This window comes from Sturnira hondurensis, unplaced genomic scaffold, assembly GCF_014824575.4.
Source record: "Sturnira hondurensis isolate 20B ecotype Veracruz unplaced genomic scaffold, ASM1482457v3 Scaffold0013299, whole genome shotgun sequence".
Lineage (NCBI taxonomy): Eukaryota > Metazoa > Chordata > Mammalia > Chiroptera > Phyllostomidae > Sturnira > Sturnira hondurensis.
In genome coordinates this window covers 5,776,394-5,801,607 of record NW_028085930.1, presented here as the reverse complement: position 1 = coordinate 5,801,607, position 25,214 = coordinate 5,776,394, and the positions used below count along the sequence as shown (strand labels likewise).

The 25,214-nt window shown below is 50.4% G+C and overlaps 1 protein-coding gene across 1 annotated transcript in view; it reads right to left on the bottom strand.

Moving 5' to 3' along the window:
- The window catches only part of RAB6B (RAB6B, member RAS oncogene family), a 55,646-nt gene extending 40,451 nt beyond the window's left edge, over nucleotides 1-15,195 (bottom strand). Inside the window, exon 1 of the mRNA XM_037061255.1 lies at nucleotides 14,812-15,195. Coding sequence (XP_036917150.1) covers nucleotides 14,812-14,881 — 70 coding nt within the window. The 5' untranslated portion in view covers nucleotides 14,882-15,195. The remainder of the gene's footprint in view (nucleotides 1-14,811) is intronic.
- Between the last annotated feature and the right edge of the window lie 10,019 nt (nucleotides 15,196-25,214).

Sequence of the window (25,214 nt, the reverse complement as noted above, 5' to 3'; positions counted from 1 at the left end):
GTATTTCATATGTTCAAAAAGTTAAACAGTGATGTGGAAAATATTAAAAAGAACATGACTCAAAACTTCTGGAGATAAAAAAACCACAATGTGTGGGATAAGAAATACACTGATGGGATTAACAATAGATCAGACACTACAGAAGAAAGTGTCAGTGAACCTGAAACACACAAAAGAACAAAAATAAATCATTGGAACACCAGTGAATGGTGAGATGGTGTCTGATAGTCTAACATACGTGACTGGAGACCTCCCAGGATTAGGGAGGGCAACAGAAAAATACACTTGGAGAAATAATTACTGGAACTATTCCACATTTGAGGACTATATACTCACAGATCCAAACAGCTCAATGAACGTAAAAGAAACCAAACCAAAGCACATCATAAACCATTTGCACAGAATCAACAATTAAGAGAAAACCACAAAAGAGCCGGGATGGGGGTGCAGGGGCGGGGGTGCGGGGAGGCACATTATGTTCAGGGAAACAATGAGAAAGAGACAGCCATTTCTCCTCAGAAACAATGCAAGCAGGAAAACTTTGGGGCACACTTGCAAAGTACTGAAGGGACCACTTATTAACCTAGAATTCAAGAGCTCTCAGATATATAACACAAAATATCTTTCAAAAACAAGGAAGAAACATTTTTCAAACACACGAGGCTGACAGACTTTATCCCCAGCACCCCCTCACGACAAGAACTGCCGCAGGACGCCTTCAGGAAACACTGACCACCACCAGATGGCAGTGCGGACCTACACAGAGGCAAGGGGAACCCAGGAAATGGCCACGGCCTGGGTAAATAGGTGAGATTTCTTTGATATTATCGAGATCTGTTCATAATTGACCATTTAAGCAAAAATTACTACAACCTACTGGATCAGAGCCCTAAGAAAACGTAGAAGAAAAATCTTGTTACCTTGACAGAAACTATACAAACCAGAAAAAAAATTATCGTTGAAGGACAAAAAGAAAAATATTGCCAACATGAAATTCTATACCCAGGCAAAATGTTTCAAAATGAAGCTAAAATAAAGAAAATCAAATGCCAAGATAATTCATTCTAGCAGACCTGTAACCTAGGAAAGGAAGTTCTCGGGCAGGAGGAAGACCCCTGCACACTCTGACCACACTTGACATGATCAGGACGTGCACTTCAAGTCCAACAGGTTTTAAGGGCCTGGACTTTAATCCTGGCTCTGCCACGGTCCCCGTGTGATCATGGGTCAGTTACTATCCTCTGAGGTCAAGGGCGGCAGAAATGCCCGCCTCGCGAAAGTGTTTTGAATCTCCTGAGAACAGTGAAAAGTGAATATGCTGCGTGAGAGGCAGATGGGAAATCTTGGTATTATTCTTGCAATTTTCTATAAGCCTGAAGTTATGTCAAAATAATGCTGGTCCTTAAAATTATGCACATACACGCACTCATCCATTTCTCTCGGATTCCTGGCACATTCAGGAAATATTGTGCTGATTAGTTAAACATTCTGGTCAACATGACATTTTCCTAAGAAACTAGAACATAAGTGTACTTGGCATCAGCTTAGTCTCCACAGTGAGCCGGGACCTAGCTGGGTCCTGGGGACCTGCTGGGAGCCCTTCCAGCCACAAGCCAGGAGATGGATCGAGTCTGGACAGATCACTCAGTGGGCAGCACCCATGTGTAAGCATCATGTGTGCCTGTGCCCCGAGATGCATGCAAACACACACACACACACATACTCGTGCAATGAAACGGGCACCAGAAGCTCTGGTGTGTGGGAACGCTGTGGTTCCCCTGGTGTCTTAGTTGTGGAACTGAGAACCTTACAAATCAACATCTTCAAGGCTTCTTGAAAACCACCCGAGATCTGACCACACAGCTTGTGCGGACTGCAGAGCTTCTTCCACCCAGAGTCAATCCACCCACTGTCTGAACCTTCTGTCTCCCTGGGTCACCTCAAACACTCTGTCAGCTTCACACAGGTACAGGGTCTTTCCTCCAGGCTCCACAGCAACACCATCACCAGCACCCGCTGGCTGTGAGGGTCAGCAGCCCTCCAACATCAGCTCAGCAAAGGAGCTCCTGACCACAGCACGCAGTTACCCTCCGGCCTGGCTTTCTTGGCTGGCCAGACTGTTGCGCAGAATACAGTCCATTTCAATTGGTTCAGAGCTCGGCCCAGCTCCAGCCACAGCCTACACATGCCAGTTATGTCCATGTGTCTGAGTGGCTGCCTGAGTGCTGTGAAGAATTAATATGTGGTGGGTATATGTGTGTTTGAGAGAAGTGTATGTGTGCTTAATTCCCATCTCCAGCTGGTCTTTTGACGCAGCTAGTATTAACGCAATCTGGCCGTGTATTTAACTGATAGGAACTCTCGGCCCATCCACAGCATGGAGTTGGGTAAAGTAATATATATGCTCATGTTTATCCTTTTTTTGCCAAGCGAACTGCTGGTGGCACTGATGTTAAAAGCCTCCATTACAGGGAGAGGAGGGTGGGGCAGTGAGAATGCGGAGAGAGAGGCACAGCTTGAGTTTCCTAGATTGTCCACTGAGGTCCAGTCTGAGGGGCCTTGTGACAATGGGCCCACAGCTCCCATCCAGGGGGGCACAGCTGTGGCCTGGCCATGAGACCAGACTCAGGCAGACTGCAGGCTGCTGCAGGCAGGGCATCTTCCTAGATGCCCACCCCTTCTCAGAGGGAGCCCTGGGCTGGACGGCTGTGGGCTCTGACTCTGAGGGCTCCATGAGCCCAGGGTGCTGTCCCCAGCACATTGCTGGCCCAGCGTCCCCTCCTTTCCTCACACAGCCCGCTCCCTGCTGTTCACCTTGCTGCTTTAATGAGGGGGGAGTGGGAGCAATCCCAGGCCCTGCGCCTCCAGACCCAGCTGGTGAGAGAAGAATGGATGTGCAGATTTCCCCATTTGGGCAACAAAAGGAAACCTCTGCTTGCCCCGAGGACAGACTGAAAGTCACATTCTCAGGATTCACTCAAAGAGCAGAGAAAGCTTTCCAGATGATGTTTCATGTCCTGGGATGGAAAAGGCCTCTAGACTCCAAGGACTGAGGGCCTGGAAGTGGGCACAGGACCACCCAGCAGGCAGGGGGAGCACTGTGTCTCCACCCTGTCAGACCAGAAATGATGATGGCCTTGGGGTGGCCAGAGGGCCAGGCTTGAGTAAGGCAGTAGGAGAACTGGGTCAATGCCCCAGTCTGCCCACTGGACTTGAATGCCAGGGTAACCAGGACAAGGAGATGATAGCCAGGCTCACCTGTCCCCAACCCACAAGCTCCCGGTCCCTAAGAAGCCCTTCTCAAATGCAGCACCACAGACGGCAAGAGCCATAAAGACATCTGGAGCTGATCTTCTCCAAGCTGCTCACTGAGCTGAGGTGTTGTGAAGGCAGGGAAGAGGGGCCCCTTGCACAAGGTCACCCAGCACCAGGGTCATGGCCAGTCAGTATCTCTGCCGGGAGTTCCATCTCACAGGTTCCTGAGTCCATAAGGTTTGCCCAAGTGTGGGATTGAGCAACACGAGAGGTGCCAAGGAGAGCAAACCGTTCTAAGCTGCAGAACCCTGCCTTCTGGAAAGATCACAGATCACAGTGATCACCCTTCTGCTGCCTGGTGGCAACAGAAGAGTCAAGTTCTTCTGTCCCAACACCAGGGGGTCTGCCTTCATCTGATGTAGGTGGGAGAGAAGCAGGGTGGGTAAGCCAGCTGGGAACCTTCTCAGGCCTGAATTTCATATTCTGGTCGGGGCAGAAGCCTGCAGTGTTTTGGCTGGATGCAGGGGAGCGAAAGAGAAACTTACTGAATTAGAACCAGGGAAGAATCTCTGGATCTTGGTGGTACAAGTGGGATCTGTTAATATCCTAAAAACTAAGTGGATAATTTGGGAGCAGTGTTCCTTCTCCCTAAAGAAAAACCCTTCCCAGAGGTGCTCTCAGAGAAGAGCAGAACTAAACACAGATCTGCTGGCCTCAACACTACTCCCTGCTCAGAGCACAGCAGCCTGGGAACTGCAGGGCCCAGAGCCGCAGAGCAAACTGGCCTTGAGGAGGGAGGGACAAAGCTCAGTCTGCTCACGGAAGCCAGGCGTTGGCAGCACAGGGGCAGGAAAGCCGACGAATTGTCCTCCCTTGGCCCCAGCACAAGGGAAGGGCCCTTCTCTCCACTCCTGCTCTGCCTGGCTGCAGGTTACCTACAGGCCCTTGTTAAAGCAGCCGCCCCTCCCCACCTTGTCCTCCACACGAGTACAGAATTGGGCCCATCGCTCCTGTGGCCCAGTGCACAGTAACGCCTCCACGGGAAACTCCAGCCTTCAGTTCTATTTGGTCAGAACCCAGGAATGGACAGCGCAATGCCCAGAGCTGCAAACCACCCTGGCTGTTCCAAAGCCCCGCCTAGGGCACAGAAGAATACAGCCCTGTGAGTGTGGCTCCTCTAGGTCTGTCTATGTCTGGTAGCAGTGCCTCCCTCCTCAGTCTCAGTACTTTCACAGCTCTCTTCTCCGTTTCTCTACGGGCCCCCTCTCTTCACTGCAGGGGGAAATCAACAAGAAACATTCGTCCTAAATCCTTCACTTAACCCTCTACAGTCGGTGCAGTGTTAACTCCCCACTCGGCAACAGGGTCGGAACAGAACATTTTCCCTACCTCTCATAATTAGCCACCCCCAGAGGGACTTGTCTGAACCAGGAATGGTGCTTTTGGTCCTGCCTCTGCCCCAGGGGTGGGGCACTGGGGAAACAGAGGGGACTCACACAGGTCAGAGCTGAACTGAGCTGTCTGTGGCCGGCTTCCAGGCCAGTTCTTTCTTCTGTAGGCCAGTTCTTCTGCAGGCCAGCAATCCTGGCAGGGGAGACACCCCTGCTGAGCACCCAGCTGAGGGCCCAGATCTCCTCACTACCCTGACCTCACAGACAATCAATCTGGCACTGCTCAAAGTGCCCATGGGTGGTGATTGAAACGTGCTGTGATCACTGATGATGTATAATAGGATATTCTCCACCCACCAACCCCGCCAGCAAAGCAGTACAGGTGGTGCTTGGTAACCTCCGTGGGCACTGCCTGGATAGAAGACAAGAGGAGCAAGGAGCAGAGGTCACCAGGGCTTTGGGGCTGGGACTTCCGGCCTTGAGAACAGACCTGAGGAAGCCTGGGGGTGGGAAACTGTACCGACTGACCTGAACAGGCTGCTGGCTCAGGGCTAGGGCGGGGTTCAGGATGGCAGCCCCTGCCTCTTCTCTGGCTCCCTGGCTCTTGTCCTTCGCTTTCTGTGCAGCCAGCTTAAGACTGGGTTTCTATCTCCAAGGCAGAGAGGGGGGCTCTCCTTTCTACCTCACTGCCTCGCTCAAGTCCTCAGGGTTCCCTGAGCTTGCTGGGGAGCTAGAAGCTGGCAGAGAAGAGCACGGGAATCCGTGGGAGAAAGCAAAGGAAGAGGAGACCAGCAAGGGAAGGAGTGATAGGAAGCTGCACAAGGGGCCAGGGAAGCTCCCAATGGACAGAGGGCGGGGAGCTCACAAAGCTAATAATCAGCTTCTCGCCAGGTAGTACATTCTGCCCTGAGCAGGTGGCAGAAGGCAACAGTCGGGGAGAGCTGCCCACAGCCCTGGGGCACCCTCTTGGCAGGACAGTGCAGTCGGGGAACCCCAGGCATCGTGCAGGCAGGAAGGACATCGGGGCTCAAGGTGGCCAGTTTCGGTATATCTGAGTGTGGTATGACCTTGTAGAGAACAAAAGCTCCTCCTCCACACTCCTTCGCCGTTCCTGAGTCCTCTCTCTACAGAAAAGAATCAAGAAAACACACACCTCCAGTGGGGCTGAACTTCAGAGCCAGAGGATGTTCATCTCTCACTATCCGTCCTCTGTTTCGACCTTCATCTTCTAATCCATGAGCATGCCCCACCTCAACCAAAACGCCCCAGTGGGTCCTCACTCCTGGGGAGAAGACCCAGACTCCTGCACGTGGGAGTGAGGCCCTCTGGGGCCTGACCCCGCCTACTTGTACGGGTCCAACTCCTTCTCCCACCACGCCATGCCCCCCTCGGCCACAGTCCACCACCTTGTACCACAACCGATTCCCAGGAAGCCGCAAGCCCTTCACAGTCTTTAACCTTGACACAGCAGGGCCCTCTGCTCACCATGCCCCAGCTTCTGGTCTGCCAGCGAACTCCTGCTCACTGGGCACAACCTCAGCGGGGAAGCCGCCCCTAACAACTCCGGCAGGCCACGCCCACAGCCTTGCTCCGTACTGAGCACTCACACTGGCTGAGACTCACCACCTGATAACCTCGCCTAGTGCTGCTTTCATCACAACAGCTCACTCGAAGCCTCTGCCCCTGCGGTCCACCAGGGCTGCGTTCCTGGGGAAGTACCAGAGCTGTGAGAGTGAGGAGCTTTCCCGTGGGCAGCTGTGGGGGTCCCACCAAGCCGAGCAGGGGGAGTCTGTCCTACTCCCTGCCAGGATGGGTAGCTGGGAAATCACTCCCCGCGGAGTCAGAGACCTCGGAGCTCTTCCCAGCTCAGCAGCAACCACTCCGAGTCTCAGAGCCTCCTGTTCTTCATTTACAAAATGGGATGCGCAGCTCTACCTGTCAGAGCGCACAGAGGTGCACCTTCCAGCTCATGACACAAAAATGACAGATGAATGACTCTCAAAACCTCGCACCCCTACCTGCCTCTCCCTCACACATCTGCAAAGAGGGGATGGCTGTCACTATTTCATTAACAAAATTACCTGGCGCCTGAGTGTTTACCATGCGTCATGCACTGACGTCTTCACCTTCATGAAACCCCAAGGTAGTAACCACCCTAGTGTCTGGTGAGGAAAAAGAGGTCCTATCCCAACCCAACACCATGCAGACAGTGAGGGGGCGGGGCCAGGGAGGAAGCCAGGTCTCAGGAGGACGGAGTAAGAGATGAGGTAGGAGTAGGAGCTGGGGCTGGGTCAGTAAATTGGCTTGGCCTGACTGGGACACTGCCTACCCCTCTTGGCACTGGCCCTTCCCTGGCCCTCCCTGCGTACCACCCGTCACCTGGCTGCAGAGAGAAGTGTCCCAGAGTTGGAGCACCTGGGAGCTGTCACATGTTCTATTGTCCTCATCGTAGGTCCTCTCTGTACAGAATAAGTGCCTGCCTGCAGCAGGAAGGGCAGGACAGCCCCATCCCTGTTGCCTGGCAACCTGGGCCAAACCCATCCTCAGACTGATGAACCAGGGTACCCTGGGGGCACATGAGGGAAGGCTGAGCCCGGCGAGGTGGGCAAGGATGCCTCCCAGGGGAAGAAGTAGCGGGCTGGAGAGGACCCTGCCCCAGGGCCTGCTGGCAGAAGTCCTGGGGGTAAAACAGCTGGCAGATGCCCTGATCCCACACCCCTATCCTCCAAGCCCCTCTAATCCCCCCCACTCCGGCCAGCAGTGCCGTCTCCAGCTGGGAGTGCTATCAGCTTGGCATCCTGTTCTGAGTTGGCACCGAATTACAGAACCAGAGGTAGAGCTCCATTGGCTGGCGTGGTCACTCAGTCCAGTAGTGTTCGGGGACACATGGAGAAAGCCAGAGATGGGATGGGGCTTATCTGACCACACAGATGGCTGGTGGGTGACCTGGGACAGATCCAGGGTCTCCAGGGCCCTGACAGCTCCAGGCCTGGTGTGGGGAGGAGGGGGCCAGCCACTTACTTCGGTTCTTCCCATCTCGGTAATTAGTTCTCAGCTGAAACCCGGGTAGTGTCTTTCCTTTACGCACTGGGCCAAGGACTTTGGAGGATACGAGCTACAACCCATACTCTCTACCAACTCCCTTCAAACCACCCCAAACAAGCAGTGCATTCAGTGCCACGGCAGAGTGCCTGCTACACAATGCACAACTCCAGCTCCACCAGATGCCCACATGGAGAACCAGCTTCCTTCCTGCAGTCTACTCCCCTCCTTCTCAGGGCTCCAGTGCCCCTCGCCAGCTTGGGGGAGTCAACAGACTCCTCCTGCCCACCCCATGCTGTGATCTGAAGGCTTCTCCTCCACAAGAGCCTGACACACTCCCTAAGAGGCACTTCTAACTGACCTCATGTCCACAAGGCCGCAGTGGTCCTCTGTCCCATCCTCCCTACTCCCTGGCCTGGGCCTGCCTCAGAGGCACGAGGGCCAGTAGCTCACTGTTTCTCACAGGGACCTGCGTCCGAATTCTAATCCTGCCACATGAGCAGTGAGTCCTTGGGCATAACCAGCTCTCACGGTCCGCTGCCTCCTGACCTGAGAATGGGTGGACCCCACATCTATCTCAGGGTGCCCCGTTCAGAGCCTCAGGAGTGTGGGGGTTCCTAAATAAAAGCTGTCTGAGGTTAACTAGAGGAAGGGCACGGAAACCCAGGAGGGTGCACTCCATTTGGTCAGGAAGAGCAGAGCCCTTCCCACGCATCCTCCATCCGAGGCCCTAGAATGACAATCCTCCCTATGTGTGGATGTGACGGAGCCACTCTCCCCAGCTGGGGACCCTCCACTGGTTCCCCCCTCTCCTTCAGAACAAAGTGCCAGCGCACGGCGGAGCCAGCCTCCGGGACTCACCCTCACCTCGTCTTCCGCCACAGGGGAAGCTGGGAGAGCCGCTTACCTCCATGCTGCAAGCCCCTTTCCCTGGGGAAACCCCACTAAGGCAACCTCACCACTGACTGTCCAGGCCCTGGAAGAGAGTGGCAGGCCCCAGCACAGAAGGCACACAGCTGAGGCCGCTGCTGGGCACCTGCTGGGGCTCCAGGATTCCCCCCTTGTCATGCACTTCCTGGGGGCAGCCTTTGCTTTAACGGCTCCTTTCCACTCGCTGGGCCAGGGTATAACCCGCTTTTTCACGCACCCCAGCCTGTGCCTTGGATGTGTCACCACCTGGGAAAAGGTGATTGGGACACCACTGGGCTTAATACCAAGAGACCAGGCTAAATATGCCTTTCCACTAAAAGCAAATTTTACTAAATTGATAAAAGTATTCATAGCAGTGAACACTTATTTTTTAAAAGAAACATCCCACTTGGCTTAAGGCAGAAGTTATAGAAATAATACAGGAAATTGAAAATTTCAAGTCCCAAGAAACGGTCAAGAACCTCTCTTAGGAGTCCTGTGCCTTTCTCTTCTCCTGTCCTGCCCAGGGAAGCAGGACTGGCCCAGGGTCTCTGTCCCCTGGGGCCTAGGTCCCCAGGCCCTGCCAGCCTCCATTTCCCAGCCACCTGCTCTAACGGGACCTGCCTATATCAGGGCCTGTCTGGTACTTCTCCCCCTGGCAACCTCTCCCATCTTCTCTTCTCCTGGTGAGGAATGGAAAAGGAGGACAGACAGACGGACAGGGGAGAAAAGTCCCAGCAGTTTGGCAGTAGCCCACCCTGATGTTCACGAATTCTGCTGGTCTACCTAACCTTTCCTCATGTTCCGCAATGGTTCTGTCCAATAATTTTTCTAAAACATTTACATTGATACCCTCGGCCCTGCACACTTAAGGGCTCGTGCACTCAGCAACAGCAGAGGACATGAGGTGGGGAGGGCAGGGGCACTCTGCAGCCGGGACACCCACCACGGGCCCTTGTGAGTCTGCAAGGCCAGGGCAACGTCTGCAAGGATGAATGTTCACGGGCTGACTTCAGGGACGTAGTGACAAAAGGACAATGAGGTTATTTTGCTATATTTTAATGGGATTCATTCCAATGTGGCGGCTCAGATGATAATGATAATCAGATCACACAAAAGATGCCAATTTCTGGTACATCTGCACAATCGGATGTATTCTCTTTCTTTTTTCTCTTCTGGTCAGTTCTCTCGTCTCTGTCATCAGCATCGAGGGTGCCACTTTCTCTTATACCAAGTACAGGTGAACTCTCATGTTGGTGTCTGACTCTCTCACCTCATACACACCTTTCTAAGTGAATGAAGCAAAGGTTCTGGGTCTGTATCCAACATCCAAGGTTTCTACTCTCATCCCAGACTCTGAAGAAGGAAGAGAAACTGGGAGGAGAGAAAGTAAGGCCAGGAAGCTAAGGCGCAGGGCAGACTGGTGACATACCCCAGACCTCACAGTGAGCTCTGTTGGCGTCAGGTTCGGATGTGTCCCTTACTTCCCACCTCTGGTGGCCTTACTGCTTCTCATCTGTCTCCAGCGGTGGTGGGGATGGGGGTGTCCTGGGAAGGAGATGAACTGTGAGTTGGGCACGACCAAGACTAAATGATCTAGTGGTCTGTGAAAGATTCTTAAGTGTGGCTAGTAAAAATTTTCTGCTTGAGAAAGTGGCAGGTGTCAGGATGAAGAATCCTATTTCAAACCTGCCTTGACTCCCTCCACTTTTAATCTACTGAGGGGCCATCAGCAAATCTCAAGCAGCAGGATAATCTCATCATTTTCAAACTGAGATCATTAATGAGCACCGACCTCCTGGAGATGGGAGGGGCACCGATGACAGAGCCCTAGTCTTCTGAAGGCTCTGAACTTTCCCCTCAAGGGACTCAAAATCCAGTTAGGTTTTTTTGTACTTCGGAAAAAAGTTAATGATCTTTTTTAAAAAATCCTGAGTAAGGGAGACAACAGAGAGGCCACAAAGCGGAAAGTGACTGTTTTTGGTTTTCAAATGCTCAGGAACAAACAAACACGGTGGATGTGCGGGTGGGCTGGGCACAGCAGAGCCAGCCAGTCTGGGAGGCGGTGGGGGCAGAAAAGCTCTGCTACAGGCCTCAGGCGCTAGCACCAGGCCAGCCAAGGCTCTTCGTGTGGTCAAGGGTGGTGTGGGTAGTGGGAGGGCAGGGGTCAGGGGCAGCCAGGCCCTGGGCTGGGGAGGGCTCACCCTCCAGACAGTGGGGGCCGATCAATGCTCCTTACCCCAGAGGAAGGGAAGCGGAGTGGAGGAACAGCCCCTCCTCGGCACTAACAACAAGCCAGACACCAGAGAGTCAAGGGTCAGTCGTGTCTACCCCACACATTTTCTCCAGCGCAGGAGGACAGACAGAGCTCCCTGGGGAGAGGGCGGGAGCCCTGCAGGACCTAGTCTCTGCACCCAACCCAAAGGAGTACCATTGGCGGCCTGCAGAAGCACCTCCTCCTCTGCCGTGTGCTTCCAGAGCAGCCGCTGTGGCTCTCACAGGCCTCACTGTAATTATACCCACAAATGTCTGCACTCCCCAGTGGACTGTAAGTTCCAGGAGGCAGAGAGACACCCAAAGATCTGATTAAATAAATGGATGATGGAAGGAGGAAGGGAGAGAGAGGGAGGTGCAGGGGGAGAGGGGGAGTGAACAAATGACGAAAGGACCAAGTGGCAGCCGCACATAGGGCCACTGTTCTGCACAGCTCCCGGGACACCACTCACACTGTGCTCAATGTGGATGGCACCTGTAGCAGCACGAGGGGCAAGGGCAGGACAGGGAGGCAGCTGGTCCGAGGGAGGAGCTGGCCTGCTGCCCCAGGCTGGGAAAGCAGCCTGAACTTGTGTCCAGCCACCTTCCTGCTTCGGCTGGAGGAGTCTTGGGGAAAGAAGGTCAGCGGAGGCCAGAGCGCAGCCAACACATCCAATCCTTCCTCACCACACAAGCCAAGATGCGCCCAACTCCCCTAGAATGCCAGCAGGACTTAGGAGAAAGACATGCACCCCACAGACCCACTCTCCTTCCTTAGGCACCTGCTGGTGCCTCTCATCTGAGGATGCCACCAAGTGCCCCAGCCAGGACTGGTGTGTATCATGCCCTCTGTCCCCCACCACTGCCATCAGCACAAGGGCATGACCCGCAGGCCCTGAGAGCCACTTAAGTATCGGCAAGATTGGACAGCACTCCTATTGCAAGGAAACCCTTCATCCCAGGTCCACAGTAGCCCCTACCCCCACAATCCTACAGCCGACCTGTATTCCATTGTCCAGGGGACAGCAGTCATTCTGCTGCCGGGAGCGGGGGCTCTCTCACGGGCTCTCTCTGAGTGGCTCCTTGAGGGCTTCCCACTCAAACCAGGCCCTCAGCATCTTTGAAGTCCTGATGCTTCTCCTCATCACCAGGCTCCAGGCTGGATACTCCTTTTCGGAATCCAGTTGTCCTCTCCCACTCGCCAGGCACAGGAAACAAGAGAAGGCCACATCCCCCCAGCCCCCTCTCCTGGCCCCTTTCCAGTGGACTCAGCTCATATAGGCAAGCCCCGCTGCTCTAGAAAGCTCTATCAAGCTCAGCAAGCCCAAGTCTCCTGTGAGCAGAAGGTGAGGGAACCTCTGAGGTCACACAGGAGGGAGAGCCAGGGTGGGGGGAAGGGCCAGAGGTCTCCCTCCGAAGGAGCGGAGGCTGCAGTGGTAATTCCCCAGTCCCACCTGACTCCTGCCGAACTCAGAGACCCTGAAAGCTTTGTAAAATCTAAGGAAACCCACTGATGACACACCTGAGTAGGAAGAGGCTTTTCAGAGCCTAGGGCTCCCTGCTGGGAGGGGCCGGAAGAGCCTATAACCAATCTCACTGACAGCAGAGCCTCACATTCCCAATGGCCACGTTCTAAGGGCTCACAAACCCTACCCCCAACCAAGGAGCCACTTGGTCACCCAAGTGGCTCCCACCAGGTCACCCAACCCAGCCCCAAGCCTGACCAGATAGCGGCAACCCTCACCCTCCCTTGGGGAGGCTCCCCAACTCTGGGCTTCCCCAATTCAAGGTCATCTTATTATATTTCACAATGACAGGTTAGTGACTGGGAAGAGGAGATGTGGGTTTCCGCCCCGGAAGTGATAACAACTCACAACAGGACTCTGGGCAAGCCTTCCCCTTTCCAGAGAGGCTCAGACGTCCACCTAAACATGCCAGGGAGGTAGAGGCTCCATCTCTAAGGCCTAAGCTCTCATTTCTGTGATTTTAGGAGCAAAGGGGACTTGCAGTCCTCAGCAGGGTCCTCAGTCCATCAGGGATACTGAGAGCCCTGAGTTTTCACTCAAATTCACCAGAAACATTCTCCGCATCAAAGCCCTGCCCTTCACTACAACATGTTCAGACTTGGAATAAACAAATGTTTGTTGAGAAACCTACCAGGGTCCAGGCCCTGTGAGAGGCACTAGGGAACCTTGAAGGAATAAGAGGACTGCTCTCAAGTAACCATTTCACAGAAACAGAAACTGAAACTCCGAGAGGCCTCATGCTCTTGGAGTTAGTTACAAGTAAGGAATTCAGCTCCCAGGCTCTCTGATCCCTGAAGAGTTCACCTGGGCTCCAGAACCCAGGCCCCAAGCCCCAGCCCCAATAAGGCTGGCAGCACTGGGATGTGGAGACCCTAAAATACCTTCAGGTCCCCAGGTGGGGATGGGGGTGGCGGTGGGGGAGTAAAGCTCTCAAACTGGAATCTCTTAAGATCGGAAACTTGGGGTCCAGGACACAGGTCTGGCCAATTCAGCTGGCCCTGTTCTGAAATGCCCCATCCCCATGATAGGGCCTGACCTCCTTCTGATGGTCTTCTCTTTACCATCCATCCCAGAGGTTGGGCAGCAGCAGCCAGGGGATTGCCATGTGCCCCCCACAACCCACATATGCACACACCACAGTTACTGTTCCCTGAGCCCACCAGGTGCTCCCAAGGTTGCCTGAGTCTTGGCCCCTTGTATAGAGAGGACCAACCCAGGTGAACTGGACTGGTCTGCAGAGCTGCAGCTGAAAGTCCTGCCCTCGGGGACTGCCTTCTCCCTGAGCAGAGCTGGGCAGGGCCTGCCGCACCAGGGTGAGAGGCCTCTGGAGGGATGTTTTGAGAACCACTCCTTCCTACAGGTGTCAAAGGGGTCCATGCTCTTCAATCCGGTCTTCCCACCTTGGGACCAACCTGGGTTTCAAAGATGCTTTCCCAGGGGAGGCTGCTAGCAACAGGGAAGCCAGTTCTCTTCCCCTCTCCTGAGCCCCTGGCTGGCTGCCACGGTGACCTCCCCTCCCCCAGGAAGGGCGGTGAGCTGGGAGGTGGGGGTGGGAAGAATCCGCTGTCAGCGCTCTCATGAGGGGTGCAGGGAAGCTAGGCAGGGCGTGTCGCCTGGTCCTTTCTCTGTCCAACTCCAGGCTTCACTGTGGCCTCTTGGTACGAGGCATCCCTATATCATCCCCCAAATCTGGTTTGAATTGGGGAATCCTTGCCGTCTGTCATCGCCTAGATCCTGGACCCCAAAAGAGACTAACACATGCCGGTGAAGGGCAGCGGGTCTAGAACCTTCTGTGCCCAGGGAAGTAGCCAGGGGACATAAGCCACGGGAAGCAGGTGCCCCCAAGGCCCGGACTCCCCCCTTCGAAAGGAAGCAGGTATCGGTCTTGCGTCCAGGCCCTTTGCCCCAGCCTGGACGCCCGAAATTACTCATGGTTGCTGGCAGGGTCCTCAGGCAACCCCTCCGGTGTACTGGGGTGGGGGACGGCAGATGCCAGACCCACCTCGTTCCCCTTAGAGGGGCGTCTGTCCTCCCCCAGACCCCGCCACCTGCCCGGTCGTCCGCAGCCAGTGCCGCAATGCAAGCGAGCCAGCGAGCCCGACGCCTTCACGCTTCTGCCGGCGCTACCAGGCGAGCCGCCGCCCTCCGGCCTCCCGTCGCGCCGCACCCGCACCTGAACCCGCACCCCTAGACCCCACCCCAAGATCCCACTGTCTCCCCCACCTCTGGTCCCAGCGCTTTTCCCATCTCTATCCTTGGCCCCTCCCCTGCCCGGCCCCGCCCGAGCCGGTCCTGACCTCCACCTGCCCATCCCTCCCCGGTACCCGGGCTTGGAGTGGCCTTTCCGAGCCCGGGCCGTGGGTCCCAAAGGGGTGGATAATTTGGCGGCGGGGGTCGACTCGGCGCCAAGCCAAGGGAATAAGCGGGGTACTTACCGCTCTGCTCCCCCAAGAACACCAACTTGAATTTTCTCAGCGGGTTCCCAAAATCTCCCCCTGCGGACATGGTGCTGGAAGCCGGGGCCGGGAGAGGCGGAGGAGGAGAAGCGAAGGAACAGGGAGGGGAGAAGCGGAGGGCGAGGGGAGGCGGCCGGCGGTGCGGGAGCCGGAGGGGGAAGGGCTGGCTGCGCGCGTCCCTGCCTCCCCAGCTGCGTCCCGGCCCCGGCCTGCGGCTGCGTGTCCGGCGCCGACGGCGAAGGAGGAGGAGGAAGAGGAGGAGGAGGAGGAGGATGGCTGGCTGGGCTGGGCTTCGGCGGGCGGTGCTCTCAGCAGCGCGAGGGGGGCGCTCTGGCTGCCGGAGGCGCGGCGCGGACAGTGAGGCGGGAGAGGAGCGCAAGGGCTCGTGCGGGGCGGAGGGGCGCTCTCCTGAGCCGCGCGACTCGGCCCCCTCCCGCCTCACTCCTCCGCCGGCGCCTGCGCTCTGCGCGCTCCCCAGCCTCTGATGTCATGCGGGGCCCGCGGCGCTGCGGGGCTGGGGGGCGTCGGTCCGCCCACCCAGGCTCCGCAACGGGAGGGAGAGAACCGCCTCGCTATGCCTTGGACAGATCCCTGAATCGGGCCGTTTCTCGTTGCCCCGCTACGTGTCTGTTCACCTCTCTACCCCTCTTTTGAATCCAGAAAAAGGACACGAGATTGTCAGGGGACATCTGTTTCTGGTCTTTGAATCTAAATGCCAGCCCCTTCTTCCACCTTAAGCGACACCGATGCACCGCGCAGCCACTCGAGAGGGCGGAGAGGCAAGGAGGTGGGGTGAGACAGGGTGTGGTGGACGCCGTGTGTGCAGAGGGCTCTGCTGTCCGTCACCCTGTGTGGTCTCTGGCCCTTCCTCCCTTCTCTAGGTCCAGATCCTTCCTTTGGGAGCCTCTGTGGGGCCATGGATGTCCCCGCAGACCTGGCTCACAAGAGAGGAGGCACCAGTAATGGGTGCACGTACCACAAACCAACGGCTCCTACAGATCATTTTATCCTAAATCAGCTGCCCCATGGGAGAAAAAGAACAATGATGCCTGGATGTCAGCATGGCCATCATTAGGACAGTGCCCTGGATTCCTTGATCCTGGGGCTGCTGGGCTGACACCACTCTGTGCTAATAATTAGGTGTATCTGGACAATGAGCTCCCAGAGGACAGGGCTGCAACCTCCCATTTGCCTCTGTATTTACCTGATCCATTAAGGCACACAATAGTGGTGAGCTGATGAAAACAAGGAGCAGATGTCAAGTGGTAGAAACAATCCCGGCATTGTGATTAATCGAGGTTTCACAAAACTGCCTCTTACCGTCCTTCCATGGGGTCTAGTTCTTTATTTAAAGGGCTGCTCATGTTCACTGCTGTATATTGTTCCAATTGTGTGAATATATCAGTCTATTTACCCGTCTATTCTAGGGGAACATTTCAGTTGTATCCAGTGTTTGGTCATTACAGATACTTTTGTTATGAAAATTCTTGTACTTTTTTGGTGAATATATGTACTAAATATACGAGGTCTGTCCGGAAGAATAGTTTGTGTGACATCAATGTAACCTGGCAGCCAAGGAGAGTGGACTGGAATGCACATGTGTGAACAATGATGACTTCACTTTTTAGTCAGTGTACTGTGTGGCTGTCTCATTCAAAATGACTGAGTAGAGCAATGAATCTGCATCCAATTTTGCATTGAGCTTGAACAGTCCTCCACAGAAACTATCTGTATGATTCAGAACACTTTGGGGGGTAATGCATCAAGTGCAACACAAATAAAAGTGTGGCGCAAATGCTTCAAGGATGGTCAAGAATCTGTGGAAAGTGACGCACATTCTGGAAGGCCTGCCACAAGCTGAACACCTGAGGATGCTGAAGGTATTCAGGCCGCAGTCAACACAGTTTGTTGACTCACATTGCAAAAACTAGAAGTTTGGGCAATCCCCAAAACTACTGTGTCTGAGATTTTGACGCAGGGTCTTGGCATGAAACGTATCATGGCAAAATTCATTCCACAGCTTCTGCTATCAGAGCAGAAGGAACACTGGGCTGCAGTTGCTAATGACTTGATTCAAACCACTACCAGTGAACCAGATTTCCTCAAGAAGGTCATAACTGGAGATAAATGGTGGGTCTGGGCAGGGGTGTCAAACCTATTTTCACCAGGAGCAAATCAGCTTCACAGTTGCTTTTAAAGGGCCGAATGTAATTTTAGGACTGTACCAATGTAACTACTTAACTGGGGGCAAGGAGCTCAGTGCTGCTGCGGGTAGGAACAAGGTGCTGGGCTGGATAAAACAAGGTGGAGGGCTGGATTCGGCCTGAGGGCCTTGTGTTTGCCACCTGTGATCTAGGTCTATGATTCAGAAACAAAGGCAGGAAGATCAAGATCATGTTAACTGTGTTGTTGATTGGGAAGGTGTTGTCCATCGCAAGTCCACCCTTCCAGGCCAAACAATTAGTTAAGGAGCACTACCTCAATGTTCTTTGTCGGTTGAGAGATGCGATACACAAGGCAATGAAAACGGCTGCAGCTGTGGGCAACTGTGATTGGCAGCTTCATCACAACAAGGAGCCTGCTGGTGCATCACGTCTCCTGCGGAGTTTTTGGTGAAATATCAAATCACCCAGGTGACTCAGCCCCCCTACAGCCCAGATGTGGCACCCTGTGACTTCTGGCTTTTCTCAAAATTAACATCACCTTTGAAGTGGAAGAAATTTCAGACCATCATTGAGATTCAGGAAAATGCAATCAGGCAGCTGATGGCGATTCCAACAAAGGATTTTGCAGAGTGTTTACCACAGTGGAAGAGACGCTGGGAGAACGGTGTGAGGTCCCAAGGTGCCTACTTCAATGGGACTGAGGCATCATTGTCTTTTGTATAATGTTTCTTGTATCTTTAATAAATGTCTATTTTTCATAGTATGTGGCTATATACTTTCTGGATATATATACATATATATATATATACATATATATATATGTGTATATCTTCTGGATATATATGTAGAATGGCTAAATCATACAGTGTGCATATTTTCAGATTTAGTAGCTATTCCCAAAGTAGTTGTACCAAACACCAGTGATATATGCGAGTTTGAATGTTTCACATCCTTGCCCACATTTAATACTGTAAGTCTTTTAATTTTAGATATTCTGGTGGATTTGTAGTGATTTCTCACAGTAATTTTAACTTGCATATTTGAAACCGAGGACTTAGAGAATGTGTTATCTATCTCTAAGTGGGACGTACATTGTTTATGCCAGGCTCTAGGAAATTCTAGCAAAGCGGAATTTTTTAAAATCCAACTTGAGAGACCGAGACGACTTGAGGCAGAACGGAAACCTCTGTGAGAGCCTGTCCACTTGTAGCCCAAACCTACTACACTGCAGTTGTTTGGGTTCTCACCTCAGCGTCAGTCCTCGACTCCAACTGTTCACCCCATTCCTTTCAGATGGACTTAACTGCTGTTCAGGCTCTCTGCTCACTTGTCCAGAATTATTCAATGCCCCCAGGGCAATACACTTCTGGATTCCCATTTTCTCCTATATCTAGGCCAACTATGTGACTACTTTGTTCTCTTTCCAATATCCTCTAGTATACATTTTTTAAAACTGCCTAGTTTTTCTTGGTGTCCTAAATGAATTACTTATTCTTCCATCAGAAGAGGCACAGGGTTCTTTTGTTTTATTGCTTCTCATTTCCTCTTCATTTTACCATTATTCTCTCATATCTTTTAATATATTTGTTATGTTTATTATACCTATTTTGCACTCTTGGTTGGCCTGTGTATTGTGTTCAGATGGTTGTACATACTGTATGGTGGTTTTACTCCTCAGGACTCTACTGATTTTGACCTGTAATCTCATTTCCCTCATGGGCATCAGCTGCCCAGTCTGATAACGTGTAAGGGATACAATGAAGGTGTGTTTTTGTCCCTCCTGGTGATTATGAAGGAAGGAATGGGGATGAGGCCCAGGATGGAGAGTCTCAGGTACTCCAGAATTGCTACGCAACAGAGAAATTTCTCTAGTCTGGGATTTTTCTTTAAATTCTTTGGGACCCCCCCCCCCACTCCAGCATTTAAAGAAGTTAAGATCTTTGAGCCCTGGCTGGCATAGCTCAGTGGATTGAATGCGGGCCTGTGAACCAGACAATCGTGGTTCGATTCCCAGTCAGGGTACATTCCTGGGTTGCAGGCCAGTTCCCAGCAGGGGACACACAAGAGGCAACCATACATTGATATTTCTCTCCCTCTCTCCTTCCCTTCCCCTCTAAAAATAAATAAATAAAATCTTTAAAAAAAAGAAGATAAGATCTTTGGAATGGTCAGCCACCACTCATGAGATCATTGAACGTCCATGAATGGTCACCTGATATCCACGAGGATTTGGAGGAGAATGAGATAAAGAAGAGAACGTGCCCGGGCATCTGATCGGCCTGCATTTGTTTTTAGCAGAATCTTAGCTCAGCATGGCTCTGACAGCTCCCTGGCGTCCCTGAGCTGCCGAGCTTTAGCGACTGATTTCTTTCTTCTGGGGGCAGAGGCCACCAGTCATCTTTCCTGGGATGTGTGGGAGAGAAGAGTGAACAGAACTTAAAATCTCTCCATTTCCATTTCTTTGCACCTCGGTATCTGCCTCCCCCACGTCAGCTTGCTACTAACGTGTCATTAGTTCGCCCCAGCTTTAGTCTCCTCGGGTCTTAGTCATAGTTTTCTATCAGTTCCTCCATCTCATTTTTGTGATTTCTCTGTCTCTATTTTGTGTCTTCAGGGAGGCAGCCAGAACACAGAGCTGGTTCACTTTCTTGCCAGTATTTCCCTGTCTCCTCCTTTCCCTCCTTATTATTAGCGTTCTTTTCTTTCTCCTCCTCCTCTCCTTTCTCCGTTGCTTTTTCAACTCTGGGTTTGATTGTAGTGTCCTTACTTTGCAAATGACTCTGCAAGAATGTCTTCAAAATTTATTTTCATTTCTACACTCTTTCTTCTTGGTTTATTTTGACATGTATTTTTCATGAATAGCCTTGATTCAATCATTCTAGGTGTGAATCACGCACTTGGATGAGAAACTGAGCTTCTCTTACTCAACTTTTTACTGAGGTCTATTGAAGGGGCTTCCAAGCTGTTTAACCTATAACAGGGGTGGGGAAAGTAGAGATTAAACTATTGCACGTGTAAGTTGAGAAGTTATACTCAAGTGTTGGCTGCATGGCCAGAAAGCTAAGCAGTTGAGTGGATTGTCAGAAGATTGTGCCCACATAAAACTATCAGGCCAGTGATGGAGAAGGTCTAAAGAAGTCCAAATATGGGCAAAATTTCTACCTTCTGGTCTGGGGCTGTACTCTTTGCTCCTGGTTCTTTAACAAAGAGAGGATTAGTTACTGAAAGAGGACAAGAAGTTTCAATAATTGGGGAGATTGTTAAGAGAGGGGTCCATGTTTAATAAGATACCTTAAGACCCATAGTCTCTGTTGCAAGAATTTTCATATGAGTGAGAGATAATTAGGATGTGAGCTCATAGACCTCCTTATTGTGCTCATGGTGAACTCTTGATGACTGAGAAGTGGAATGAGACCAGAAAAAAAATCTTAGGAGACCACTCCCCATTCTATGGAATTCTGGGTTTCATAGTTATCAGTAATTGAGTACATCGGTGAACTGGTTGGATGAGCAGGTGAATTAATAGAAAGAATAAAAGGACCCGTGGCAAATGTAATGGAATGATTTGTGAATGGGTAGCTTTGTGGGGGAGTAGATGGTTGTGAATATCTGGATGAGTGGATGTGTCTGTGTGTGTATGTACACATGGGTGAGTATCTGGATGCTGGAGCAAATGAATGTAGAAACGTGGATAGGTGTGTGTTGGAAGGATGCTGGGTAGAATGACTGGAGTGTCTGGATCGATGAATGGCTATGTATATACATGGTGGGGCAAAAGTGGGTTTATAGTTACAGAGTTTATTTCTGTATTATTTTTTAAAATTATTGTATTGTTTTCCACACAAACATTGGTAAGCCTACTCTTTCCTCACTCTGTGTGTAAGTTTGCATTATATGTGTGTGAATGGAGTAATGAAGAAGTAGGGAGGAGAATGTTTGATGGAGAGGTGAGTGTAATGCATGGGTAAGTATGTGGAGAGTGATGGATAATGAGCAAATGTGTAAGTGAGTGATGTCAGCGGATAATGGGTAGATACAACAGGGTGAGCTTTGAAATTAGGCTTCTATTTGCATCCTTCTTCACACACTAGCTGTGTGACATTGGGTAAAATATAACAATTTGTCTAACCTTTGGGGAATATTTAAATATTTAAGAAAATAGGACTTCCGCCAAGATGGAGGCATAGGTGGAAACACTGTGCCTTCTCCCACAACCAAGTTTGAATACAACAAAGGTTTGGAGAACAAAGACACACCCAAAGACCAGAAAACTGAATTATACGGAAGTCCGAAGTCCGACAACTACCGGACGGTAAGAGAGGCGGAGCCAGCAGCGGAGCTGGGTCGGGCAGGACAGACCTCGCCCCCCCCACCCCCCCCCGACCTAGGCACGCAGGCAGCCCGGACCCAGTCAGGATGTGGGGCAGACTGACTGCGCTCGCACATTTGCGCACAGTGAGATGGACCACACAGGCCCCAGGGGGCGAACCCAGTGGTAGAGGGCTGATGGCGGTGGCACACTCGCGTGCAGTGAAACGAAACGCGTGGGCCTGGTGACGGTGGTGGCTGCGGTGCTGGTGGGGGCCGAGGTGGCAGGTGGCAGACGGGAAGCCATTGCCCCTCTTTGACCCCGCCCCCACATACAACATCACAACCCAGTGACTTAGTTGCCCTGCTCTAGTGAACACTTTAGGGCTCCGATCCTGCTATGGAACAGGCACAAACAGCCCAAAAGATGGCGCAAGAAGAACTCAAAGTCCCAGAGCCAATAACTCTAAGCAACCAGGAAATAGCCAGCCTCTCAGATGCACAGTTCAAAACACTGGTCATCAGGATGCTCACAGAACTGGTTGATTATAGTCACAAATTAGAGGAACATATGAAGGCTAAACTAATTGAAATGAAGGGAGATGCCCAGGAAACCAATAGCGATGGAAAGGAAACTGGGACTCAAATCAATGGAATGGACCAGAAGGAAGAATGAAACATCCGACCAGAAAGGAATGAAGAAATGAGAATTCAAAAAAATGAGGAGAGGCTTAGGAACCTCCAGGACATCTTTAAACATTCCAACATCTGGATTATAGGGGTACCAGAAGGGGGAAAGAAACAGCCACGAGTGGAAAACGTATTTGAACAAATAATAAAGGAGAACTTCCCCAGTCTGGCAAAGGAAACAGACTTCCAGGAAATCTAGGATGCTCAGAGAGTCCCAAAGAATTTGGACCCAAGAAGGAACACACCAAGGCACATCATAATTACATTAGCCAAGATTAAAACGAAGGAGATAATTCTAGCAGCAGCAAGAGATAAGAGAACAGTCACCTACAAAGGAGTTCCCATCAGACTGTCAGCTGATTTCTCAAGAGACCTTACAGCCAAGAAGGGGCTGAAGAGCAATATTCCAAGTCATGAAAGACAAGGACCTACAGCCAAGATTGCTTTATCCAGCAAAACTTTCATTTAGAATGGAAGGACAGATAAAGTGCTTCTCAGATAAGGTCAAGTTCAAGGAGTTCATCATCACCAAGCCCTTATTATATGAAATGTTAAAGGGACTTATCTAAGAAAAATAAGGTAAAAAATATGAACAGTGAAAGGACAGCAAACTCACAGTTATTAACAACCACACCTAAAACAAAAGCAAACTAAGCAGACAGCTAGATCAGGAGCAGAACCTAGAAATGGAGATCACATGGAGGGTTAGCAACAGGAGAGTGGGAGGAGGAGAGAGGGGGAGAAGGTACAGAGAACAAGTAGCATAGACAATGGGGAGAAAATAGACAGGGGGAGGGCCAGAGTAGTGTGGGAAATGTAGAAGCTAAAGAACTTATGACCCATGGACATGAACTAAAGGGGGGAATGTGTATGGTAGGGGGTGTGCAGAGTGGAGGGGAATGAAAGGGGAGAAATGGGACAACTGTAATGGCATAATCAATAAAATATATTTTTAGAAAATGATTAAAAAAGTAAATAAAAATGTATCTGCATAGAAAAAAATAACAAGTTTTTGCACAATGAAGAAAATCAACAAACTAAAGAGACAACCCACAGAAGGGGAGAACACATTTGCCAATACATCTTACAAGGTGTTAATATCCAAAATTTATGAAGTACCTACAAATTCAACACCAAAAAACCAAACAAGCCAATTAAAAAATGGGCCAAGGACCTGAATAGACATGGCTCCAAAGAGGACATACAGATGGATGTCCAGTAGACATATGAAAAGATGCTCCACGTCACCACTAATCATCAGAGAAACACATATTAAAACCACAGTGAGATACCATCTCACTCCTGTCAGAATGCCTATCATCAGCAAATCAACAAACAGCAAGAGCTGGCGAGAATGTGGAGAAAGAAGAACCCTTTTGCACTGTTGGTAGGAATGCAGACTGGTACAGCCACTGTGGAAAGCAGTATGGAGATACCTGAAAAAATTAAAAATGGATCCGTGTTTTGACCCAGAGATTCCACTTCTAGGAATATATCCAAAGGATCCAAAATAATAATTCTAAAGAACATAAACACCCTTATGTTTATTGCAGCATGATCTACAAACATGAAGATACAGAAGCAGTCCAAGGGTCCATCAACAGATGAGTGGATAAAACAGCTATGGGACATTTACTTAATGGAATTCTACTCAGCTGTAAAAAAGAAGAAAATTTTACCCTTTGCAACAGTATGGATGGACCTGGAGAACATTATGCTAAGTGAAATAAGCCAATTAGAGAAGGACAAATACCATATGATTTCATTCATATGTGGAGTCTAATGAACAGACTTAACTAACAAAACAGAGACAGACTCATAGGTGGAGAACAGATGACAGCTAGTTGGGGGGTGAGGTTAGGGGGTGGAGAGATTGAGCAAAAAGGAAAAAGGACTCATGGACATAGACAACAGTGGGGTGATTACTGAGGGAGGGGGCATAAGGGGACTAAATTGTCATGGAAAATACAATAAAGATTAAATTTAAAAATGTGAAAAAGAAAAGAAAAAGCATTCAAGAGACAAATATTATGAGCTGAGAAGGGTAATGGTCTTATACAAAGTTAAATTTCTGTAAATCAAAATGAAGATTTCAGGAGTGGAGAAGCTATGGTTCAGATCCGGAAATATTCAACTGTGAAATGACATTAACACAAAGCCTTTTGCAAATTACAGTTACAAACTAAAATATAACTACCATGTGTTTAAATATTAATATTGCATTGTGTGAAGATGTGGGGGAGGGAACCAGCAGGTTCTGGACCTAATGTCCTGATCTTTCAAGTCAGGGACTCAAATGGTAATGCCTAAGTTGATGTACAGAATGAAAAGGCATGTAATCTCAATGTGTTTCTTCCTCTGAAATCTCTTCTTGTAATTATAGAAGGACCTTTAAAAATAAACTCTCTTGAGGTGAATAAATATTTATTGGAAATTCCACAATTCTCTCAGATACTTTTGGATTTCTTTTTCGAGCTTTAAATACAAATGAAATGGACTACAATAACATTACAAATAGTATACATAAAACAATTGCATATATATCAAAATAATTCCCTGTATCTATTTAGCCTTTCTGGAACATGTTCATGTAAAGATTCTAGAATGGTACCCTTCTAACTGCTAATTATTTATGAGCAGTGGCATTTGAAATTTTTAAACTCTGTGAGTGCTTGAATAATTTATAATACATATGCATTCCTTTTCCAAAATTCATACTTGTTTTCCTTCATATAAAACAGAAGATTTTTAAAAAATTAATTCCCTGCTTAACCTAATCTTGTCATCCTACCTTGGGCAGTTTGTTTATAGCATGCTCTCTAACAGTCCAGAGTATAACTCCGGGCTTACTGTTAATTCTCTTTGGAATGTAACCCTTAACCTTGAGGCCATGGAAACTGCCATGCTTGTTTTATTTTTTATGTTTATTAGAGGGAAATTGTAGTTATCAAGATGCTCGTTACAAAACCACGTGTAAGTGTTCCTTTAGAGCTGCAAACTCTATTTATGATAGGAAATTAAATTTGCATACAACCCCTTGGCAAGCAATCCTTGCCTATGTCCCCTCTGACCCTGTTGTAATTAACCTGAGAGTGTATAAACTACGGAGAGTCTTTGGAGAGCGAGACATTTAATGGTAGGCTTTTTGCCTTAAAAATATTCATGCAAGAATTTGCCGCATATTCACTCGTAAGTACAGCATACAGTCTCTCTTATGAC